Source organism: Anabrus simplex, chromosome 4 (assembly GCF_040414725.1).
Source record: "Anabrus simplex isolate iqAnaSimp1 chromosome 4, ASM4041472v1, whole genome shotgun sequence".
Lineage (NCBI taxonomy): Eukaryota > Metazoa > Arthropoda > Insecta > Orthoptera > Tettigoniidae > Anabrus > Anabrus simplex.
In genome coordinates, this window is record NC_090268.1 from 229517427 (window position 1) to 229540678 (window position 23252).

General features: G+C 39.1%; 1 protein-coding gene across 2 annotated transcripts in view; it reads right to left on the minus strand.

The window, feature by feature from the left end:
- LOC136871803 (glycerophosphocholine phosphodiesterase GPCPD1) overlaps window positions 1-23252 on the minus strand; it is a 432261-nt gene that overhangs the window by 12610 nt on the left and 396399 nt on the right. For both annotated transcript variants that reach the window (XM_067145405.2, XM_067145404.2), the window contains exons 13-14: window positions 21982-22142; window positions 7046-7175 (exon numbers count right to left, since the gene is read on the minus strand). In XM_067145405.2, the coding sequence (XP_067001506.2) occupies window positions 7046-7175; window positions 21982-22142 (291 nt within the window). The remainder of the gene's footprint in view (window positions 1-7045; window positions 7176-21981; window positions 22143-23252) is intronic.

Below are 23252 nucleotides of genomic sequence, written 5' to 3' on the forward strand. Positions count from 1 at the left end.
TTCCACTCTTGTCATGCTTTCTTCTTTTATTTCACTGCTTCTCTCACCTTCTCATTCCACCACAGTGTCTCCTTTTCTTTCAATCTCGTCGATGTTCTACCTCAGGCACTCTCTGCCTCACTTACAAATGCCCTTTTGAAGTTTCATCATTCATTCTCCACCTTTCCTACTTCAGTAACTGGAATCAGTTGTTTCAGTCTCTCCAGAAATTCTTCCTGTACATTCTAATCGTTTAATTTCCACACTTTTATTTTACTATCTCTTACCTCCTTTAATTTTTCATTTTCATTTTCAACTCTGTGATCTCCACTGAATGGTTCTCCTGGTAATGCTGTTACATCCATCAACTGTCTGCGATTTGTCCTTTCCACCAGAAAGTAATCAACTACTGATTTTATTCTTCTGTCACCCTGGCCATATCTTGTAATTTTTCTGCTGTTTTTCTTCCAAAACCATGTGATGCCTTCAATCATTCCATTCCTCTCACAAAACTCAACTAGTTTTTCTCTCCATTCTTTTTCCCATATCCATATGGTCCAATTGCTTTTTCCTTCCCTTGTCTTTTGTTTTGCACCTGTGCATTTAAGTCTCCCATTATAATCACTTCCACATCAGTTATCTCCTTTTCTAGTTTCTCCAGGAATTCCTCAATATCCTCCTCTTTGTTTCCTGTCTGTGGTGCATACACTTGTAGGCTATGAAGTCCTTCACTTCGTTCCTCATTCTCAGTCTAATTTTCATTATCCAATTCCTGATGTACACATATCCACATACTCTTCCAGCAATTTTGAAATTATCAGGCCTACTCCATTTTTCGCCTTTCTGCCACCACTCCAGTATAGTGTATATCCTTTCTTCATCCTCTTCTTTCCTTTCCCCTTCCATTTAACTTCGCTCAACCCCATCATTTCTATACTTTCTCTATCCATAAAATCCACCACTCCTTTTGCCTTTCCTCTCAGGGTCATAAGATTGATTATGGCCACCACTGGTTGCCCATTTTTCACAGTTCCCCTAGTGCCCAAGGAACTGCACGTCGCTTGCAGCAGGGTATGCCCTAACCTTTTCTGAGGCACGTAGAGAAGTACCATATGTACCATATCATATATTGGCTATTATTACGGTTGGGTCACGACTCCCACAGGCATTTTATACTTAATGCCAGGTGTAACTTTAGGCCACTCCTCAGGAGTACAGACGCCTTTTGCAACTGCTTCACAGAAGTACAGACGCTGCTGACAGGAGAGAGTTCTTCCGCTTTATCTGCCGCTGGGATTGGGGTCCACTTCCACCATCTAAACCATTGCTCATGTTCTCCTTTCTAGTGAATTTATGTGTCATTTCCTACACAGAGGCTTTACCTGGCCACCAAAGGGAGGCCCGTAGCCGTTGGTCCCCCCTTGGGTGTTAATTTTGGTACTGGTCGCTTGACTCTTGGCCACACAGTTGCAGTCTACTGCCACATACGGTAGAAGGATGATCCTAGCCTGACTTACTGTATGGGAGCAAAAGCTTCTTGCACTCAGGATATCTTATACTGAGCTTGGCATTCCAAACCTTTGTTGATTTGTATATGCTATTTAAATACAATATATTCTTCTAGATGTAGTTTTATCTTACTAGCTCTCTCATACGTAACTTCCAAACTTCCTGGAATGACCTGGTATTTGTGGGAATCCCAAGGAGTACTGGAAGTTAAAATGCCACTCAAAGTAAAGAATATAATACTGGCGATAAAACAATAGCCCCAGCAAATTGTTGAGACACACAATAATTAAAGCCCCTTAGAAGTGCCCAGAACGATCTGGAAACAAAAACTGCAAGATACTTTCTCAAGAATCTTCGCAGGCCTATATAAAGAGAGAAGCCAGACAGAAATTTCCTTATGTCTTAAGCACTATGCACTTGCATGGTACATGATCATATATTTGTACCTTCCATACGTCTTAGAATATATTTTTCTTTTTAATTCTCCTGGAATGTTTCAAAGAGCATCCTTGTTGCAAAATAAAATCTATGGTAGATTCCATTTTGCTTCTGTTCTGGTTTAAGTTCAACAAATACTTTTATATTGCTTTCCAAGATGGATTCGTATACTTTCAACCCACGTGACAGAAGGATTATACCTCTATAGTTTGTAAATTTCTTCTGGTTGAGAACTCTACCTCTACAATATACTGTATTTCCCGGCATAATCGTCGCATCCTTTATTTTCAATACAAAATCTGACTTTAAACATTTAATCGCATAATCATCGCACGTCCAAATTTTGTTCACCAATCTGGTTAAAAGGTAAATGGAACTGCAATGTAAGTTGCACATGAATGCGCAATTTAAATACGTGTATGGTTTATGAGCAATTTGGCAACACAGTCACATATGCGAGATGTTGCACAACGTATAAATAAATAATACCGGTATATGTACGACGCATGGCTTACCGGTAGGCTATCAGCAGTTTGACAACGTGGTCGCGAGACAGTGTACAATTTACTCACCACCTACATATTACGAGTTCTCATTTGAAATACGTAAGGCTGTAAGTTATCACTTATCGGCAATGTCGCCAGGAAATACCGGTACCAACACACACTTGTCTTCTAGTAGACAAGAGGTCTGATAGAATTCTGCGTTATTACAACCACCCGCCTCCCCGGCGCAACAGTCGCGAAGGACCTTGGCCTAGCAAGCGACCGCTGCTCAGCCCGAAGGCCTGCAGATTACAAGGTGTTGTGTGGTAAGCACAACGAATCCTCACAGCCGTTATTCTTGGCTCTCTAGACTGGGGCCGCAATCTCACCGTCAGATAGCTCTTCAATTGTAATCACGTAGGTTGAGTGGACCTCGAACCAGCCCTCAGATACAGGTAAAATTCCCCGACCCAGCCATGAATTGAACCCGGGGCCTCCGTGTAAGAGGCAGGCACGCCACCCCTACACCATGGGGCCGGCTCCTGCGTTATTGCGCACGGAGCGAAATCCAAGACGATAACACTGATTTAGATGGAATTTTTCTGCTCACGGTCAGCCGAATTATTTACGATGTCTCAGCTGTCATTGCTAGACTCTTATCTTACTACTACATCATAAGTGTCCGGGCATGGGATGAAAACTTTTACCCAAGCAGTCAAGATAATTATTATCCAATGGTATTAAAGTTTTATTTTATAAACTCATCAGTAATGTAATGTAAGATCATCAATAACTGGGAAGAAATATTAACCTAATTACCGTATGTTTAAAAGAAATTGAAAAAATGAATGTTTGTTACTGACGTCTTGGAACACGGTCAACTACAGTAGACCTACACTGCGCTAGCTAGAGCAATGTATGAAAAAGTCCGTGCTCCGGTTTGCAAGCTTTGCGCAAGCGCACTAGTGTGTCGCAACCAACAAGCTCAACTGATAACAAATTGCTGCGTGCTTCCTTGCTGCCTAACAGTATTGGCTGCTCTGGAATCGACAGATCACAGATGCATTTATTTATTTGTGACTGACGTGATTACTGTAGACATGTGTGCGTGAGAATTTAAGTTTTTAATTTGTGTTTGGGGTGTTTGTAGAAATAATTTGTTTTAATAGTGAACAATTACGGAAAGTCATTTATATTGCAAAACATTAACGTGTGAAGCATTTATAAGCGATTATGGGTAAATATAGAAACTACTCTGCGGGCTTCAAGCTAAGCGTAATTGTCTTCGCTGAACAGCACATGAACAGAGCTGCAGAAAGAAAATTTTCAGTGAGTGAAAAGTTGGTGCGTAACTGGCGGAAATTAAAAAACAAGCTAAAAAGCACAAACCCTTCTAGACGCGCGTTTAGAGGTCCTAAAACAGGGAAGTTTCCTATAATTGACGAAGAAGTGTTTATGTACGTCAATGAAATACGTAGCAATGGCTGCAGTGTATCATATGAAATGTTACAAATTAAGGGACGGGAGGTAGCGCGCAAACACAACATAAGTCAGTTTAAGGCGAGTCGTGGGTGGATTAAGGGGTTCATGCGACGACAATCTGTCAGATTCACAATTAAGTATTTATTATTTTCCACCTAGTCGATACAATAATTGCTTAAGGCAATTTAATGGTTAAAAGTGGTACATGTTTCGTATTTTATCAACATCTTCAGCCACATAACACTGTTTAGATGAAAAATATATAAAATTGACAAAGTAATGCTTAAGAGGAAGTGTCCTTAAAATTAACATAAGATTGACAACATTAAAACAAACAAAAACTCAAGAGAAAATATATAAATTATTACTACAATTGAAAGCAGTTGTCAAGGAAACACTTGTACAATATCCCATAGAGAATATGTCCTAAATGAATATTCTTTTCTTAATAATTCATAAAAAAAAAGGTCAAATTATAAATTAGAAATTATACAGTTTATAAGTAATTGTCGAAATGAAGAAAACCAGATATCACAATGTGGTTCTTATTATTAATGCAGATGAAAATATAACTAATTCCTAGTTGTCAATTCTTATTAAGCCTGCTTTCTTTTGGAACAGTAACTCCTGTCATTCTTTCACAGTCTTGTGTCTGGTGTAATACTGATGATGCGTTCTTCCTTGCTCTTGCACCTGAGGAGGTGGAAGAGCGGGGGATATAGGTGTGTCAAGAACCTCCTTGCTGCCACCTATAGCTTCAACTGAGGAGGAATAATTTGTAGGGCTATCTGTAGATGGAGAAATTCCAATTCTTTTTTCGTGATCTTTCTCAAGCATTTTCAAATATACTAGAATTTGATTATATAAAGGATTCTTATATTCTACAGCCTCATTAAGGTTATCATTTTTCTTTATAAGTTGGTCTAGATGAATGTATAGATCTTCATATGTGTTCATTAAGCTGCCCTTCTTTAATTTCTTTATGATGGTCAGGTCTTGTTCTATGCTGGTAAATTTATGATCTGTGGCAGTCATGTGTGATCCCATAGCTGAGAATCTTCTATGTTTTTCAGCATTCGCATGTTCCAAATATCTAACTTTAAAATTGCGGCCAGATTGTCCTATGTATGTATGTATGTAATCTATCAGTGCGAAGGAGAACAACACTAAGCCAAAAGTTGCCTGTTGATTACACGGACAGGATTGTAAATTTTCACCGATTTGTCATACGCTTGTGCAAGGAAACTTTGTACTTGCTTTCTCAAATTGGTAATGCTGATCAGACTCCAATCATTTTTGATATGCCTCGCAATAGCACTATTGTGCTAAAAGGATCACGGAGTGTATTAATGAAAACCAGCGGTAGTGAGAAGTTGCAATGCACGGCAATGCTAGCCATTACAGCTGACGGAAGAAAGTTGCCGCCTTACATCGTTTTCAAGAGGAAAACGATGCCTAAGAATATATAGTTTCCCCATGGAATTTATGTACGAGTGCAACCAAAAGGTTGGATGAATGTAGAACTCATGCTGGACTGGGTTAAAACTGTGTGGGATAGAAGACCCGGTGCACTACTAAAACAACCAGCTCTGCTTGTTTTAGATAGTTTCCGAGGTCACCTCGTGAACGAAGTGAAGCAACTTCTCAGTAAAAATAAGACACGACAGATAGTCATTCCTGGTGGCCTAACATCTGCTTTGCAGCCACTAGACGTATGTATTAATAAACCCTTTAAAGACCACTTATACGTCGATTTTACAACGAGTGGATGATGAGCGGCTATCAGCAATTGACGCCCGCTGGAAATATCAGGCGTCCACCCTTGGACTTGTTATGCTCGTGGGTGATGAAGAGTTGGGATCTTATACCACCTGAACTATTATACGCGAACCTTTTCTTGAGCCCGGTTTTTACGGGGTGAGGAGTAAGGAGGGAATGCTGCCGGTTCCGGTTATACTGCCAAATGGATGGAAATTAAATCTGAATTGAATCGATAATATGATCGATCGATATGAGTTTTCTACACATTTATTATCTTACGTCAACAACTGTGTCACACATACATTATTTATCATTATATAACATTTCTCGATGCGAATCTTGTTACTCGCATGAATTATATAGTTTGGCTTTGCTGTGTAACCAACAACAGTACTAGTTCGTAAAGTGTACGCCAGATGTCGCACAGCGATGAATAAGCGATTCATAGTTTGTGTTTCAAAGGTTGCCAATATGGATGTCGAAGATAACCAAGGTCTACCGATTCAGCACTAGGGAGCTCAGGGCTCAAGAAATGGTTTGCGTATAGTAGTCTCCAAGAGCTTCAAAAGGACTGGGATTTCGAATGCACTAGCCGGATCCGAAGATGACGCAGTGTGGCAGAGAGACAAAGAATCTGATACTGGTATTAACAGCGGCGAGGACGGTGCATCAGATACTGAAACCTGCGATAGCAACACAGAAGATATGGAATAAATTGTGTACCGGTAAGTCCGTATTTCACAACAAAGCGATAATTTTTTGCAAGTGTAATATTTAAACTTTGATACTCAAAGTAATGACAATTAACTTAATAGTTCATTTTTATTTTCAGGTTGGAAAAACGTTCGCTGAATTGTTGCGAATAATTATGAATTTTGTTTTAGACTATTTTAATTATTTTGACGTATAAACGCGAGTATTACGTGCATCTTAAATTTGTATCAAATACAATTTAGTTACAAATAAAATTTTTGAGTAATACAAATACTGGTATTAAAAATTCTTCGTATAATGGTCACACCCTATATTTTTTTGAAAATTTTTGTATAAAAAGTGCGACAATTATGCTGGGAAATACGGTATGCTATTTAAATGCAATATATTTCTTCTGGTTGAGAACTCTGTTTTCAATAACAGGTTATTTTCTTTACAGATTGTATTCATAACTCTGTATACCAATTATTTTCTTGGTTCACCAAGAGTATGTCCTGAGTGGAGAGGAAAGCTAGGCTGTACATTCGGTTCTGGTTCCTTAAACCAGTCTTAACTCATGGCAGAGCTAGAAATCAGAAGAATATACATCCTAACAGGTATTTAGTAATAGTATCTTTAAATTTCACTCACAACACTAACACAATATTGAAGAAACCTCTAATATTAACATGTCTTACCGAAGAGGATGGTCGTTGAGGCTGTGGATGTTCAACTTCCTGAGCAACTTTCAATAAATCCTTTTGGGCTTCTCTCTCCTCCATTAGGAATATACTCTCCTTCACTTCCTTCATGCCAAACTGATCAATTCTGAAAAAAAAACAACAACATTCAATTACAGCAGGGAGAAAAAACATACAGTAATGATAATAATGGCAGAGTAAACCAGAACTTTCTTGGGTGATCTATGGCTGAGCTTTAATTAATTTTAACAGGTAAACACCAAATGTGTCACCAGAGACAATTTACACACTGGCATCAAACGACGGAGATTCACGGTTACAGATTATTTGCCAATATGTTTTTATTTAAATCATAACCAAGATATGTGAAGTATAAGATAAATGGACTTTTTTAGACCTTCAAAAATCTGACTAACTTTGCCGTGTTTGAACCCGTGATCTTGGTAAAGACATGCATTGTAGTACATACATAATAACACTAACCAGACAAACTGCACAGAAAACAAAAACTGGTCAATCATCATTGAGCTCTAAATTTAAAAAAAAAAATAGCAAGTGGGAGTTATAACAATCATTGGGAAATACTTCATGAACTTTTATACAGCATCATAAAAATGAAAGGGGAGATTCACGGTTACAGATTATTTGCCAATATGTTTTTATTTAAATCATAACCAAGATATGTGAAGTATAAGATGCATTGGTGTGGTGGTCTAACTACTAGACTCCAAACAGGGGTGTTCTGGGTTCAAATCACAGTGATTTTGGGTAGGATTTTCAACAGGATTATGGCATGGTGACAGGAAAAGCATTTAGTCCTAAGCCCCTGATATAATATAAAACCGAGTGCTCAACCAAACTTACACAAACAAGGACAGGTGACACTGAAAAGAAATAAAATTTATGTGATGATGGATGATCTGAAAACTCTGGCAGATGCAATATGTCTGCTGTTAATCTACAAACTTCCTGTTTCCAGAAATGTTTTCTTTAGAAAAAAGAAAATACTGAATATACTGTAGAATAAAGAAAATTTGCAACATGAAATAGAAAAATGAAATGAATCAGGTTAATGCATACAGAAAACTCTATTGCAAACCAAATAATTAAAAACTGAAAATGTTATAGACTGACAGAAAATAGATGTTTGAGGTATCTGTATCAATTCATAATTTTGGAGAAATGACGAGCTTCATGTCCAAAATCGTGTGTTCATAAAGTTTCGTGTTAATGCATTAAAACATCAAAACCTTGTATATCCAACTCATGAATCTACAAAGTTTTGTATTAACAGAAATATGTGCATTGCAATATATGTGGTTCTATTTTTTTGCCATTAGCACAAAAATAATTATTAATTGCAACATGAGGTTCCATAGGAATCTGAGGGTTGATATTTTTCATTCAGTACACTCAAATCCTGGAATTCAGTGATTGCTTAAACTATGAAGTTTTGGAGTAACAACTAATATTGCTAATAGTATGGATTTTGAAGCTTTAAAAATTTAAAAATCAAAGGGCGTAAAAATGGTGTAATTCTTATTTCTTTATTCAATGCATAATTCTTGACACAGGTGCCCAATATCTGCCTGGATCCTTTGATGAATGGTCAGCATTGAGGCCTTCGGTTCAGAGGGTCCCGGGTTGGAGATTTTAATCGCATCTCGCTAATGCCTCTAACTTGGGGTCTTTTTTCAACCATCACAAAAAACATGCAATAGCAAATACACACCTCCATATAGGGTTGGTGTCAGAAAGAGCATCTGGCTATAAAACAGGACAAAGTCCATGTGTGGTGTGATGCAGTTGAAAAGTTAAAGATAAGAAGTCAATTCCCAAACTCAATGAACAATATGAAAAATACAGCCTACAAAGAATTTTGAACAGGACTACTGCATTAAAAGAATGACATAATAATAAGAAAGGTTCTTGAAGAATGTGCTCTTCACACGTGTGAAGTCAGTGTGCAGTAACTGTACACACTGTGAACTGTACAGTGTTTGGGCACCACTGGCCTGGAATGAGTTGGAGGCGGTCTTGAATGAACGGTATTGAAACTAGTGAAGTTAATAGCAATATAGTGCTAGAAGAGGAGTGCAGTACACTACCCTACCGAGAGAAAATTTGGAAAAAGGAGGAGGAGGAGGAGGAGGAGGAGGATGATGATGATGATGATGATGATGATTCCATCTGGTTGTGAGAAATGTGTTTAGTTTATGCGGCTGTGATCACTAACATGTAACTATATTGGAAATATGCTCATAATACAATACAATTTGCAATCCTTTAAAACAGCCTGGGAACTGCATTTTTTAACGCCCGACTGAAATAATTCAAAATGTTTATTATGCCATTGGACTATCGGCAGACACCAGAATTTTACTGTCGAGCGTCACTATAATGCTGTCCACAAAGAAGAATATGACATGTTGGTGCACGAAAAATGTGAAGCAAAGCTTAGGGATCCGAAAACATATGATTACAGTCAGCAGGCAGATTCCAACACAAGTTAAGCATTTGAAAACATATTTTAAAATACAATCTTCTGTGGCTCAACTGCAGTAATGTTCAATAGTGTCGTCCTCTCCTACTTTCAGGAAGATGGTCTCGATACGCCACCATTACGAGCTAGTTACAACATAGCACTGAAAGCAAGATCGGGAAAGCCATTTGCAGATGGGGAAATGGTGAAAGAGTGCTTGGTTAACACAGCAAAACTTCTCTGCCCCACAGAAGCCAGCAAGCTTTGAAAACGGCCGTTTTTTCCGCCAAACAGTGACACATCGAATCTGTGCCATGGCTTGTGATGTACGTCAACAATTAATTAATGCGGTGAAGGATTTAGTCACCTTTTCAATTGCCCTGGATGATCCACAGATATACTGGATACTGCACAGTTATTTTTTTTTCCAAGGAGTGGACAGTAACCTCTGCGTTACAGAGGACCTTTTAGATATGGTGTCCTCCCCCACCACCACCACCACCACCACCACCACAGGTACAGACCCCCTTAGAGCCATAGAAGATGTCATCGATGCAGTCTATTTGGTTATGACGGATGGTGCACGGAATGCGAGGCAACAAAAAAGGGATTCATTGCCTGATTACAAAATAAATTTCAGCGCAATGAGACCACGTTGCCCGGCGTTCACTGCATTTTGCACCAATAAGCGTTTTGTGTGAAGTCAGCCGAGTTAGGCGATGTCATGGATGTTGTTGCATGCACTGTTAACAACCTAAGGTCCTACAGCTTGCCGCACTGAGAATTCAGGAAATTTCTGAGTGGAGACGAAGAGTATGATGACATTATGTTCCACAGTGACGCCCGTTTGCTTAGGCATGGTAAGTTTTTAAGCAGGTTTTTGAGTTGAGACTAATGATAATTAACTTCTTAAATGAGAAAAACAAACATGAGTCAAAATTAGAAGATCCTCAGGGGATGGCACATCTTGCATTCCTAACTGATATTACCAATCATATGAATGCTCTCAACATTGCTATGCGAAGTGAAAACAATAAAATATCTGATGTGGTCAAGAAAGTGGAAGTGTTCAATAGAAAATTTGTACTTTGGGAAAGCCAGTTCAAGTATGGGAATGCAGCACGTTTTCCAATGTTGGACTCTGTTCACGAATGTGCTGCATTTGAAGAGTATGTTTCAGTAATCATAGACATCAAGAAACAATTTGCAGAACGATTCCAAGATATTAATATTCTATCTCCTCTTCTACAAACATTTGCGAGCCCATTCACTGTTTCAGTCAATGATGCTCCTGTTGACTTGCAGATAGGACATCGATCTCCAGTCTACCGCACGTCTTCAAGACAAGTTCTTTCTCGTCAAAAGCATGAAAGAATTTTACAAACATTTCCCACAAGTAGACTTTCCATGCCTCCAATACGTGGCTGCTAATGCTCTCTCAATACTTGGTTCAACATATGTTTGCGAGAGGTTTTTCTCTGTAATGAAACTTCACAAGCCACAGTTGCGTGCAAGATTATCTGACAAAAGCTTGCAAAACAGCTTGTGCTTGTCTGTGTGCCGTACATTTGTGCCAAACATAGGTTTCATCATTACTTCGACAACAGCATTTTGTATGTGATATGTTGTTAAATGGAATGTATTGTCAAAGGTTTACTCAAACAAGGACATATTGTATGGATCTGTATTAATAATGTTATTGGTTTTATGTCCCACTAACTACTTTTTACGGCTTTCGGAGACGCCAAGGTGCCGGAATTTAGTCCCTCAGGAGTTCTTTAACGTGCCCGTAAATCTACCGACACAAGACTGACATATTTGAGCACGTTGAAATACCACTGGACTGAGCCAGGATCGAACCTGCCAAGTTGGGGTCAGAAGGCCAGCGCCTTAACCGACTGAGCCACTCAGCCCGGCATGATTTGTATTTGTTCGCTGTATATGATGTATAGAACACAATAATATAATATAAAATAATCTCTGCAAATAACTCCAGCTTCTATGGGGGGGGGGGTTAACTTCCAATAAGTCACAGGAGAACCTGACCTCTTCAGAGCGCGTCCCCACGTGGCGGATAGGGGGTTCCTAGCACTTCAGCTGGGATGGTCTTAGGACCCGTGGACCAACAGGTAGCCCAATTTCTGGGGGCTTTAAAATACTGAGACACCCTCCCTCCAGGGGTTATAAATATAGAGGGCTCAACGGTAGTGAAGGCGGAAGGAACAGGACACGGCGGAACTAGCGGAAGAGACAGCTAAAAAACCAAAATCCATTTCGCGTCTGACTTTTAACAAGCGACTAAATGGTCAGTGTCTGTTCACCAGACCTGCAGCTGAAAATCTTTCCTCGGAGCTAACAACCTCGAGTAGAAGTTTTAAAGTCTTTGTTCCCCTGACCCATTAAACAATCAACTATGTATATGTACTTTGGTTACTCTCTGGGGTAAAGGCTCTTACAATCTCTCATTTTCACGGAAATGAAAAGTGGGCATTGAGATTCTGGCGGCCCACAACAATGTGCAAAGGATGAGCCAGAGCATCCTGAAACCTTCCTTAAGCAACAATCATACAAAATTAGACATAGAAACATAAATTATTTGGTTACTTTTAATGTGAACTTACTTTCAAAGACAGGAAAAATACTGATAGATTTTCTAAGAGTTAAAAAGATTTTGATAACGGCACTTCAAGAAACAAGATATCCTGATGAAAATCACCTTGACTGAGACACCTTGACTGAGAGAGATTCAGGATATTTAAGGCAAAGCCAGGAAAAAGAGTTATGAAGAATGTACAGTACCTCAATTTGGAACAGGTTTTATTGTAAACAAGAATATACTAGATTCTATAATAGAGTTTAAATCTCTTAGCACCGAGCTCGATAGCTGCAGTCGCGTAAGTGCGGCCAGTATCCAGTATTCGGGAGATAGTAGGTTCGAATCCCACTGTCGGCAGCCCTGAAAATGGTTTTCCGTGGTTTCCCATTTTCACACCAGGCAAATGCTGGGGCTGTACCTTAATTAAGGCCACGGCCGCTTCCTTCCCACTCCTAGCCCTTTCCTGTCCCATTGTCGCCATAAGACCTATCTGTGTCGGTGCGACGTAAAAGCAACTAGCAAAAAATAAAATTAAAAAAAATCTCCTAGTGAAGATATTCCATGCTAACCTTTAAATCAATGAAAAAAGTCTACACTATTGTGAATGTACATGCACCTACAAATAAAGAAAATAAAACCCAGAAAGAACAAACAGAAACATTTTGGCAAGAAGTTTCAAAACCGTAGAACAAATTCCATCCAAAAACACAATAATATTGCTTGGAGATCTTAATGCTCAAATCGGCAAACGCTAATCGAGAAAGACTCATCAGTCTATGCAGAGAACATAATTTAGTCCTAAAATCTACATTCTTTAAAAAATTCCTAGAAAACAAACTACATGAGTCTCCCCAAATCCAATCTGTGGTGAGAGATAAATTGACCATGTTGCCATAAGTAGACAGTCTCCAAGTAAAGGTTGCTAAGAGTGTCAGTTTGGATTCAGACCACTATCTGTCAGTCATTAAATTCAAAATTAAACCAATAAGTAGAAAAAAGAATCAGTATCAACCTAAAATGTATGACGTACAAAAATTAGCCAAAGAGCTTGGAACATGTGGAATGCAAACAAAAGTGATAAAAATAGAAGCAACTTCATGGAAGCCAGGAAGCTTGCATCAAAAGGCCTCAAAAAGATCAAAATACAACATATGAAAGACAAACTAACAGCAATGAAATTGGACTGCAAACAGAACTCAAGAGACTTTTACAAAGCACTTACAAACAATGTAAGGAAATACACACCGCTGAGTTTACATTTCAGAGATCCAAAAACACAGAAAATTGGTTATAACACAGAACATTGTATGATACTTGCAGAATACTTCGAAGAACTATATAACAGCGATCCACCAGAAGAGAAATTTAATTTTGATAATACAACAATACAACCAGACTCAAAACCACCAACAAAAGAGGAAATCATAATAAAGCAACTGGGGAAGATAATATTGTTGTTGAATTGTGGAAATACTCTAGTGACAATATGATACAAAATTTAACAGAAATCATCGAAGAAATCTGGACAACAGGCACTTTACCCGCAGGATGGACATCAAATTTAATACATCCGCTACACTAACAACTAAAGGGGAATTTCCCTTTTGTTAATTACATATTGTCCAAGGCACTCTTAAGAAGGGCTGAAGAAATACTAGACCCACAATTAGGAGAGTATCAAGCAGGATTTAGAAAGGGGAGGTCTTGTTCAGAACAAATTTTAAATCTAAAGAACATAATAGCTATGAGGAAGATCAGAAACTCTAAATTTGTAATCACTTTTGTAGACTTTAGAAAGACCTAGGATTCAATTGACAGAAATACTTTATTTGATATTTTAAAGGAATTTGGACTTGATAATAAAACAACTGAAATAATTAAAGCAACATTAACAAACACAACATCCGAAGTAAATTTTTAGGGAGAACTCTCAAAACCATTTGAATTAATATCAGGTGTACGACAGGGAGATGGTTTGTCACCTCTACTCTTCAACTGTGCATTAGAGAAGGTAGTTTAAGAATGGAGGAAAGCTAATGATACTTAACGTGTTCGACCAGTGGCGGCTGGTGGTATCTGAAGCTGGATGTTGCACCAACATTTTCAGTGTCACATTTTTATAGCTTACAGAAATAATAAGAAACTATATTACCGTTAAGTAATGAACTATAACCCTGTAATATATCTGGCAATTGCAACCCAAGAAATAAGAGGCTAATTATACACTCTAACTACAGTTACTCTTCATAATAATGTTATTGGCTTTACGTCCCACTAACGACTTTTTACGGTTTATGGAGACTCCGAGGTTCCCAGTTCTTTTACATGCCAGTAAATCTACTGACAAAAGGCTGACTTATTTGAGCACCTTCAAATACCACCGGACTGAGCCAGGATCGAACCTGGCACGTTGGGGTCAGAAGGCCAGCACCTCAGCCTGGCACAGTTACTTTTGCCTCACTTGAATTGAAAATTTACCATCCTGTTTTTCATTGAAGCAAGATATTGGTAATATTGTGGGTGGTCTGGTATGGCGTGGAAAAGAAATTACCCAGCAAGTTGGCCGTGCGGTTAGGGTTGCGTAGCTGTGAGCTTGCATTCGGGTTTTCCGCGGTTTCCCATTTTTACACCAGGAAAATTATGTGACTGTGCCTTCATTAAAGCTAAGGTCTCCTAGCCCTTTCCTATGCCATCGTCGCCGTAAGACCTATCTGCACTAAAAAATGAAAATGAATTGAAATAAAGTGGCGTATGGCTTTTAGTGCCGGGAGTGTCCGAAGACATGTTTGGCTCGGCAGGTGCAGGTCTTTGGATTTGACTCCCGTAGGTGACCTGTGCGTCGTGATGAGGATGAAATGGTGATGAAGACAACACATACACCCAGCCCCCGTGCCCGCGAAGTTAACCAAGGGTGGTTAAAATTCCTGACCCTGCCAGGAATCGAACCCGGGACCCCTGTGACCAAAGGCCAGCATGCTAACCATTTAGCCATGGAGCCGGACTGGAAATGAATTACCTTTGCGAGAGGAGAGAAAGTAGGAATGAAGTAATCTTCGCGGAGTGGCGCAATCTAACGGGAACATTTGGAGCTGTTTCTCGGTAGGGGACTTGCTGGTCTCCAGCAACTCCATGAGACTGATACTGGGGAGCATTCTACCTGATGCTATGCAGGCATAGGTTCGTCCCTGCTGAGGTACCTTGCGCCGCGCTGTCCGCTAGGGAGTTGCCGTAGAAAAGCAAACTCCCTGAGCTTGATTAGATGCCAGCAGCATTTGTTGGTCCCTTACGAAGCATTATTATAGCGAACGACCGAAGATGGTTGATTGTAACATGTTTTTGAATACATGTTAGGTTTATTAAACTAAAACATTAGAAGAAAAGACAACAAATGAAGTGCAAAATTATTGGGAGTTGTGCAACCCTGTAACAATACCACGCACCGCCCCTGTGATCGACTAGGAAGAAATCCAAATAAAATCATTATACATTGTTTAGCTTTCGCAGAGGACATGGCATTACTTACAGACTCATTAGATAATGCTCAAGAACAAATACGAGAATTACAGAAACAAGCAGCCAAAATAGGACTGCAAATATCGTTTGACAAAACAAATTTCATGACAAAAACATCATTAATGCCCCTCAAAATATCACAATTAACAATAACACAATATCTCGGACAGATTGTTTTAAATACCTGGGAGAATGGATAACAAACAATACAAAAGAAAAGGTAGCTATAGATATAATAGTAAATAAATTGGAAAGGATGTTTCATATGACAATATATATATATATATATAAAATAAGAGTTTTGTCTGTACATTGCTCAGAATTTGAAAAGAATGGCATTTCTGTATCGGTCATGTCCACTGTAACAAGGAAATGCACTTTTTACTTTTCCGTAATTTCTGTCTGTCTGTCTGTCTGTCTGTATGTATGTACATGGATCATGAGAAAACGACTGAAGAGAATTTAATGAAAATCGGTATGTAAAGTCGGGGTATTAACCACTACAATCTAGGCTATAAATCATTTTATTACCGCCGAGTGAAATGGTAGTTTAGGGGAAGGCCTAAAATTTAATTCTCAAATATTTATATTATTAGGGGTCCTATCGATAAATAATGCATAACTAAAGTTACATAGAATTAAATTTCCGATCATTTATGTCTTATACATGTTTACCGTACCAGCTATGATAACACAGATATTCATGGATTTGTATTATTGTTGCTAAGTCCATATCAACGCCGAGCCATGAGAAAATGGGTTAACAGAATTTCATGAAAATCGGTATAGGCCTACAGAGTCGGGGAATAAGAAACTATAGTCTAGGCTAGAAACAATTTTATTCACCCTGGATGAAATTGTAGTTTAGGGGAAGTTGCCTAAAATTTAATTTTTAATTACCTATGTTATTGGTCCTATCGAAAATTACTGCATCATCACAAGGAAGCATCAACAAAAGTTCTTCAGTCTTACCGTGTCGACTATGATAAGAGTTTAAAGTTAAAAACTTCATGATCGTTCTGTATTGAATAGAGAAATAAGAAGATGTACAATATTAGAAGGATCCACCTTTCAATACTTCGTTGTAAGTTGAACTAAAAAGAAGTCACAACTTGTTTATTGGGACCGGTTTCGACACATTACAGTAATACATGTTAGGTTTATTAAACTAAAACATTAGAAGAAAAGACGACAAATGAAGTGCAAAATTATTGGGAGTTGTGCAACCCTGCAACAATACCACGCACCGCCCCTGTGATCGACTAGGAAGAAATCCAAATAAAATCATTATACATTACAGTAATGTGTCGAAACCGGTCCCAATAAACAAGTTGTGACTTCTTTTTAGTTCAACTTACAACGAAGTATTGAAAGGTGGATCCTTCTAATATTGTACATCTTCTTATGATAAGAGTGGTATTTCAGAGTTGGAAGAAAACTAAATATGAAGGTCTACAATATCAAAAGCACATAATATTCAGCAACAATAACATTACATTGACCATTGTTTGTTGTGATGTTCTTTGTCTGTATTCCACTCAACTCTGATAGATGGAACTACTGCTGTGTACCAAGTATAACAGTCTGACTGAATAATGGCAGGAAATGGCCGGGGAGTTACAAAACTTTCTTCTTTAGGATGCCATTCCTGTGGTTCATACATTTTCTGATACTGCTGGTACCTAACATACTGGTTCATCATAGTATTCCAGCTATACGATCCCTACTATGACGTGCTGTTTTGAATGAGCAGTGTGCCCACTTAAGCCAGAAGCTCACTTAGTAGTAGTAGTAGTAGTAGTAGTAGTAGTAGTAGTAGTAGTAGGACCTGGTCTACAATTACAATTTAGGCCTATTCTAAATTATAGTGCCACAATTCACTAAATAACTAAATATTCAACCCGGAAAAGAGCCATTTCTTAAGAAAAGCTTCTTCCTCTTCACTTTTATTAAATTCTACATTCATTTTATTCCAAATTAGCAGTGAAGAAGGAGGCCTGCTCAGGCTTGGAGGAAAAATTTGCCTCCAAGTCAGATAGATTTTTCTGCCGCCAGTATATTAAATTGAGATTTTCCGACTCATCGGGTACTCATAGGAAACAGATTAGTAAAAAGACAGTTTTTGCCCTGGGACTTTCCACTATTCGACTTCCCCCACCGAAAAAAGACGAAAAGTGTTCACGGATCAAGGCTGTCTGTGGCTTGGTCATTCCAGCTCTGGAACTTTGGACTGTCAGACTGGCAGCATTAGTTAAAAGTGAGAAAATGTGTAGTTTTTCATTTGATAAACTATTTCATATCAAAGCATTGCTTTTAATCGCACCATTCCTACTAACGTCATTGTAATAACCTATGTTCATTTCAGTTGGGAAAACCACTAACACAGTCTTTCTGAGGATGTAAAAAGGCAGGTGGAGTGTAAGTATCTGACATTATAATGAAAACTTCCCGATCTGATTGTAACTGATGGTAGGCAAGCGGGCCTACCTTCACAATGAAAATGCCCTAACCCAGTTTTCATATGAGAAAAGATGTTTGGTGAATTCCCCGTCGCGTTTCTAGGGTAATGTTAAGAACTATGCAATTTAATACAGTCTTGCTCACAATGTGTACACTACCTAACCTAGAATTCTGTATACAAGGTAGAACTCCGTAGCGAAGGACGGGTACATCAGCTAGTATACAATAAGAAATCTCCATCCTGGAACTTGAATTTAAAACATTATCAAACAGTGGCCTGGCCAGAAATTTTATATGCAGCAGAAACTCTTAAACTTACAAGAACTGGGGATCTTGAAAAATTAGAAAAAGTTGAAAGAAGAATTTTGAGAAAAATACTGGGACTACCTATATGAAATAACAATGCCGAATTTAGACTACGATCAAACAGAGAGCTATATTAAAAAGTTGAAAAACTGACAACTGTAATGAGGAAAAGACGACTCCAGTTTTTTTGGATACATTTATAGAATGAATGCCAGTCCCGTGGTGTAGGAGTAGCATCCCTTCCTCTTACCCGGAGGCCCCGGGTTCGATTCCTGGCCAGGTCAAGGATTTTTACCTGAATTTGAAGGCTGGTTCGAGATCCACTCAGCCTACGTGATTAGAATTGAGGAGCTATCTGACGGTGAGGTAGCGGCTCCGGTCTAGAAAGCCAAGAATAATAGCCGAGAGGATTCATCATGCTGACCACACGACACCTCGTAATCTGCAGGCCTCCGGGCTGAGCAGCGGTCGCTTGGTAGGCCAAGGCCCTTCAGGGCTGAAGTGACAGGGGATTAGTTTAAAGAATGAATAACGATAGACTAAGTAATTTTTTTTTTGCTAGGGGCTTTACGTCGCACCGACACAGATAGGTCTTATGGCGACGATGGGACAGGAAAGGCCTAGGAGTTGGAAGGAAGCGGCCGTGGCCTTAATTAAGGTACAGCCCCAGCATTTGCCTGGTGTGAAAATGGGAAACCACGGAAAACCATTTTCAGGGCTGCCGATAGTGGGATTCGAACCTACTATCTCCCGGATGCTAGACTAAGTAAAACCAACTTATTAAACAGTTTCAAATCCAAGCCAACATGGTTCATTGAAATTGAAAAGGATACAAAAAACGCTGGAATTAAAATAGATACGATTGAAAACAGAACACGTTTCAGAGAAGTAACACGAAAGGCAGGATTTCAGGAGAGAAAGAAATTACCTACCGGAAGAAAATGGATTCAAGAGGAAAAGGAACAACATTCTCAGAAAATGAAGAAAGTTAAATGCAAAGAAAAGTAACCAAAGTTGATTTATCGTACCTTCAAGAGGGTTATTCGAAGAATAATAATATAATAAAAATAATGTGCAGTGTGAAATTTTTGGACTCTGAAAGAATTACTGCTATGGCAAGATGGCTCGAGTATCGTACTGTTGTTAATTGGTGAGGAGGGAGAGCAGTATTCGCCTCCCAAATGGCTAGTCGTGTCTGTCACGCTGGGAGGCGCATTTCCGGAGGGGTGGTAACCTTAATGTGCAAGCATGAGGCCAGCTCATAGCACATGCAACATTTCTGGCCACCGCTGTTCTAGGCCATCCTGCAGGTCTCTTCGCAGTCACTGTATCAATGAATGATCTCTTTAGAATTCTCTCCCCTTTGCTTTCTCACCATGTGCCCAAACCATTTCAGCTTTGCTATGTCACTCTTCTTGAAGTTTACAAACTCCCAAACTCCTTATTTTCTCATTTTGTATTGTCTCTTTTCCTGTCTTCACTCTTGTTACCTTCCGACTGTTCATCTTTCAAAACCATGGATTACAGATAATCAATTCATTTCTTCTACAGAAGTCTGTCAGAATGCCTCCTACTTTGTTTCTCCTCCTACATCCCAACAAACGGTCCTATAATCTCTTCGTCTCTTTTTTCTTGACCTACTTGGGCAGTCATTTCTCCTACAAACTGTTTGTCTTGAATATGGCTTTCCCGTAGCCAATGGTCCTTATAATGAGTAAGGTTATTTAATGCTGCCCAATAATGGCATGGAGATGCTGGCTGGTATGGTCTACACCAGGGCCTCTCAAACGCCCAAAATCTCACGCGTGCAAATCGAGGCGCAAGAGCTCCGTGCACTGTGCATCGGTTCCACTCGGCTTGGACCAACGCTTCGTCTCAGGGCTACTTGGCTAAGCTCGGCTTGGATTTGGAGCGCTACGGAGCAAGTGAGGAACAGGGAGACAGGGGGAGCGAGCGAGCCAGGCATGGGGCAAGAGAGAGACAGCGCTATTGCTCCGAATCGAGGAGTGGGGGTCTGCACTCTGGGCAACCAAGCGAAGTCAACTTTTGCACCGTGCACAGTGCATGCACCAGGCGCATGCACCCCGAGAGGTCCTGGTCTACACCATTAGCATAGCAGATTTACCTGGCCAGATTTTCTTCCATAGAGGATAGTTGCCTAGTTGTACTTCCTCTTAAAACCACCACCACCACCACCACCACCACCACCACCACCACCACCACCACCACCACCACCACATGCTTTTCCAGTAAATACTGTATACTGTAGGTGTATCAACCTTGGACAAAATCATCTGTATCTGCATTTCCTGTTTGTGAAGCATACCCTTGAATTATATCTGTGACATAAGTTTCAAGCATGAATCTGACTTTAATCACACTGTCATTTATACTTTCCACCAACACTAGGTATTCCTTTAGGTATTTTCTAATTACGAGGTCTACACCATTTTTGGCTTCTCTTCCTCCACTATAGAATAAGGTGTACCCGTTCTTCAGTTTCTTTTCACCTTTCTTTCCATTTGGTCTCGTCGATTCTTAGCAATGCAATATCTTTGTCAATCATAAAATCTATTATTTCTTCCATTTTCCATTTAGTGTAACTACAGTGATAGTCCCTATCTTGATGTATTTGGTTGCTGGTTGCCCATTTCTCACAGTTCTCCCATCATAAGAATCGCATGCCGTAGTTTGAGGATTTACTACACTTACCATATAGGCTTATATTACAATGAGTTCGTCCCTGCCAAAGGCACTTTAGATCTACTGCCAGCTGAAACTTGTAGGCTGTTCCTAACATAGAGAACAGACACCTTTCGTAGACGCTCCTTTGGAGTACAGATGCTATTGCTGATATGGGGTTTCAGAAGCAATTTCTTGTATGGGCCCATTTCCCTTCTACAAGAACTCCTCTGCCCGTAGCCAATGGTCCTTATAGTGAGTCAGGTTATTTAACACTGCCCAATACTTCGCACAGAGATGCTGGCTAGTATGGTCTACAACATTACCATAGCAGATTTATCTGGCCAGGCACTCATCCATAGAGGATGGTTGCCTAGTTGTATTTACCACCACCACCCGACACTTCCAGTAAATATAGGTGTATTAAGCTTGGACAAAATCATCTGTTTTAGTTTCATCTTCTAGGCAATCAAAGAGAATTTTATTTTTAGACCGGACTGCTCCTTTTGAGTTTACAATAACCTCCTCTCTCTCTCTCTCTCCCTCCACTCCTTCCTGGCATATAGAAGGCAAGTAAGCTACTACTACTACTACTACTACTAAGCTCCCTGAAGTTCAAAGAAAAATATCACTTATAAGAATACGAGGATCTTTGCACACATTCATGATAATGTATACTGTACTTTACTGGCTTTAAGAATATGGTTCAAGAAGTTTATCTCAAAAAAAGACTACTAAAAACAATGGCTCCAGGCTAAAACTACACAACAGAGAGGTAGAGAAGAGAACTTGGATGCAATAATGCAGAGCAATATTACATCTTTCTACATTTATATTTGCAACTTTATTATTAATTCTTGAATATTATACCATCAATTCCAGAATTCAACTTACGAGTCATAAATAATGGCATGAAGACCCAACTTCTTCAAGTGTTTGATGGTGCTGCTGTTGTTGTTGTCCTCACCCCAACAAAATATTACAAGTCCAGCATCTCTTACAAGCTTAACCTGACTTGGGTCTCTCAGTAAATCTTCTGTGTGGACATTGATACCCTGCAAAGAAAGTAGAATGAACAAGGTTTAGCATCAAACAGAAAATAATTCTCTCTCTCTCTCTCAACTGCTCTAGCTTCTTTCTCTCAAAGCTTGTAGTCCCTTAGCAGTCCCCTATCAAATGCCACACTCTTATTCAAATCTGGACACTAAAGCATGAAATGCCACATCACAAACACTGAAGCTACCAGGCCAAACAAGAGCTAAACAATGCCAAGAATTGTCTTATTTGTCTTATAAATTCAGCTAACTTTGACCCTATCAAAGCTACATGTTCCAGTATCTGACACTACAGAACTCAAATCCCCCATATTTTTTGTGCAGCAATCCAACAATGTACTACACCTTCACTGCAGACACTTGTTCACTTGATTTCTGCACTGTATTTTGTCAAGTATCTGATATGTTACAATGTCAATGTTTAAACCCAAATGCAATCACATTCTTACAAGACTTGCAAATTTTTATGTATGAGTGTACATTTTTAGACTAAATTTTTTTCACATCTTAAGCATATCTACAAAATAAGACAAACAAATAAAATACTTTAATTTTGCACAGCACTACTTCACTAACTTCGGTTTCACTGATTTTATAATTATAGTACATATCTACATAAAATAAAATGGAGTAATCCAGAATCCATGTCGGCACTTATTTTTTTTCTTTTGCAAATATACAAATTATACTCGTTTCAGAAATGCTGTATTTATAAACAATCCTTATGTCTAACAACAATCTCTATGTCTTCATACACTGGTGTCCAATTAATTTAGCTTCCCTAAATGATTACTCTCTCCTCAAGGAAGCCACCCCACACACTAACAACCCCAACACGACTGGAAGGTGGCTGTCTTTATCTCAACTCCAAAAGAGAGAATTTCTCCAGCTCATACTTTCTTCACTTTCCATGAGCATGGATTGCACATTTTCATAGACATTCTCTGCTAACATTGGTAGAAGGCGATTCAGAGCTCACATTTCCTTGAATTCCAGGTGCAACTTAATGGACGTACAGCTGGTATTTTTGGAAGAGAAAAATTTGCCACTTGGTCAACATCTTGCTAAGAGAGTCTAGTTGTTGGGTTGGTTTTTCAATGAGTGAAGTTA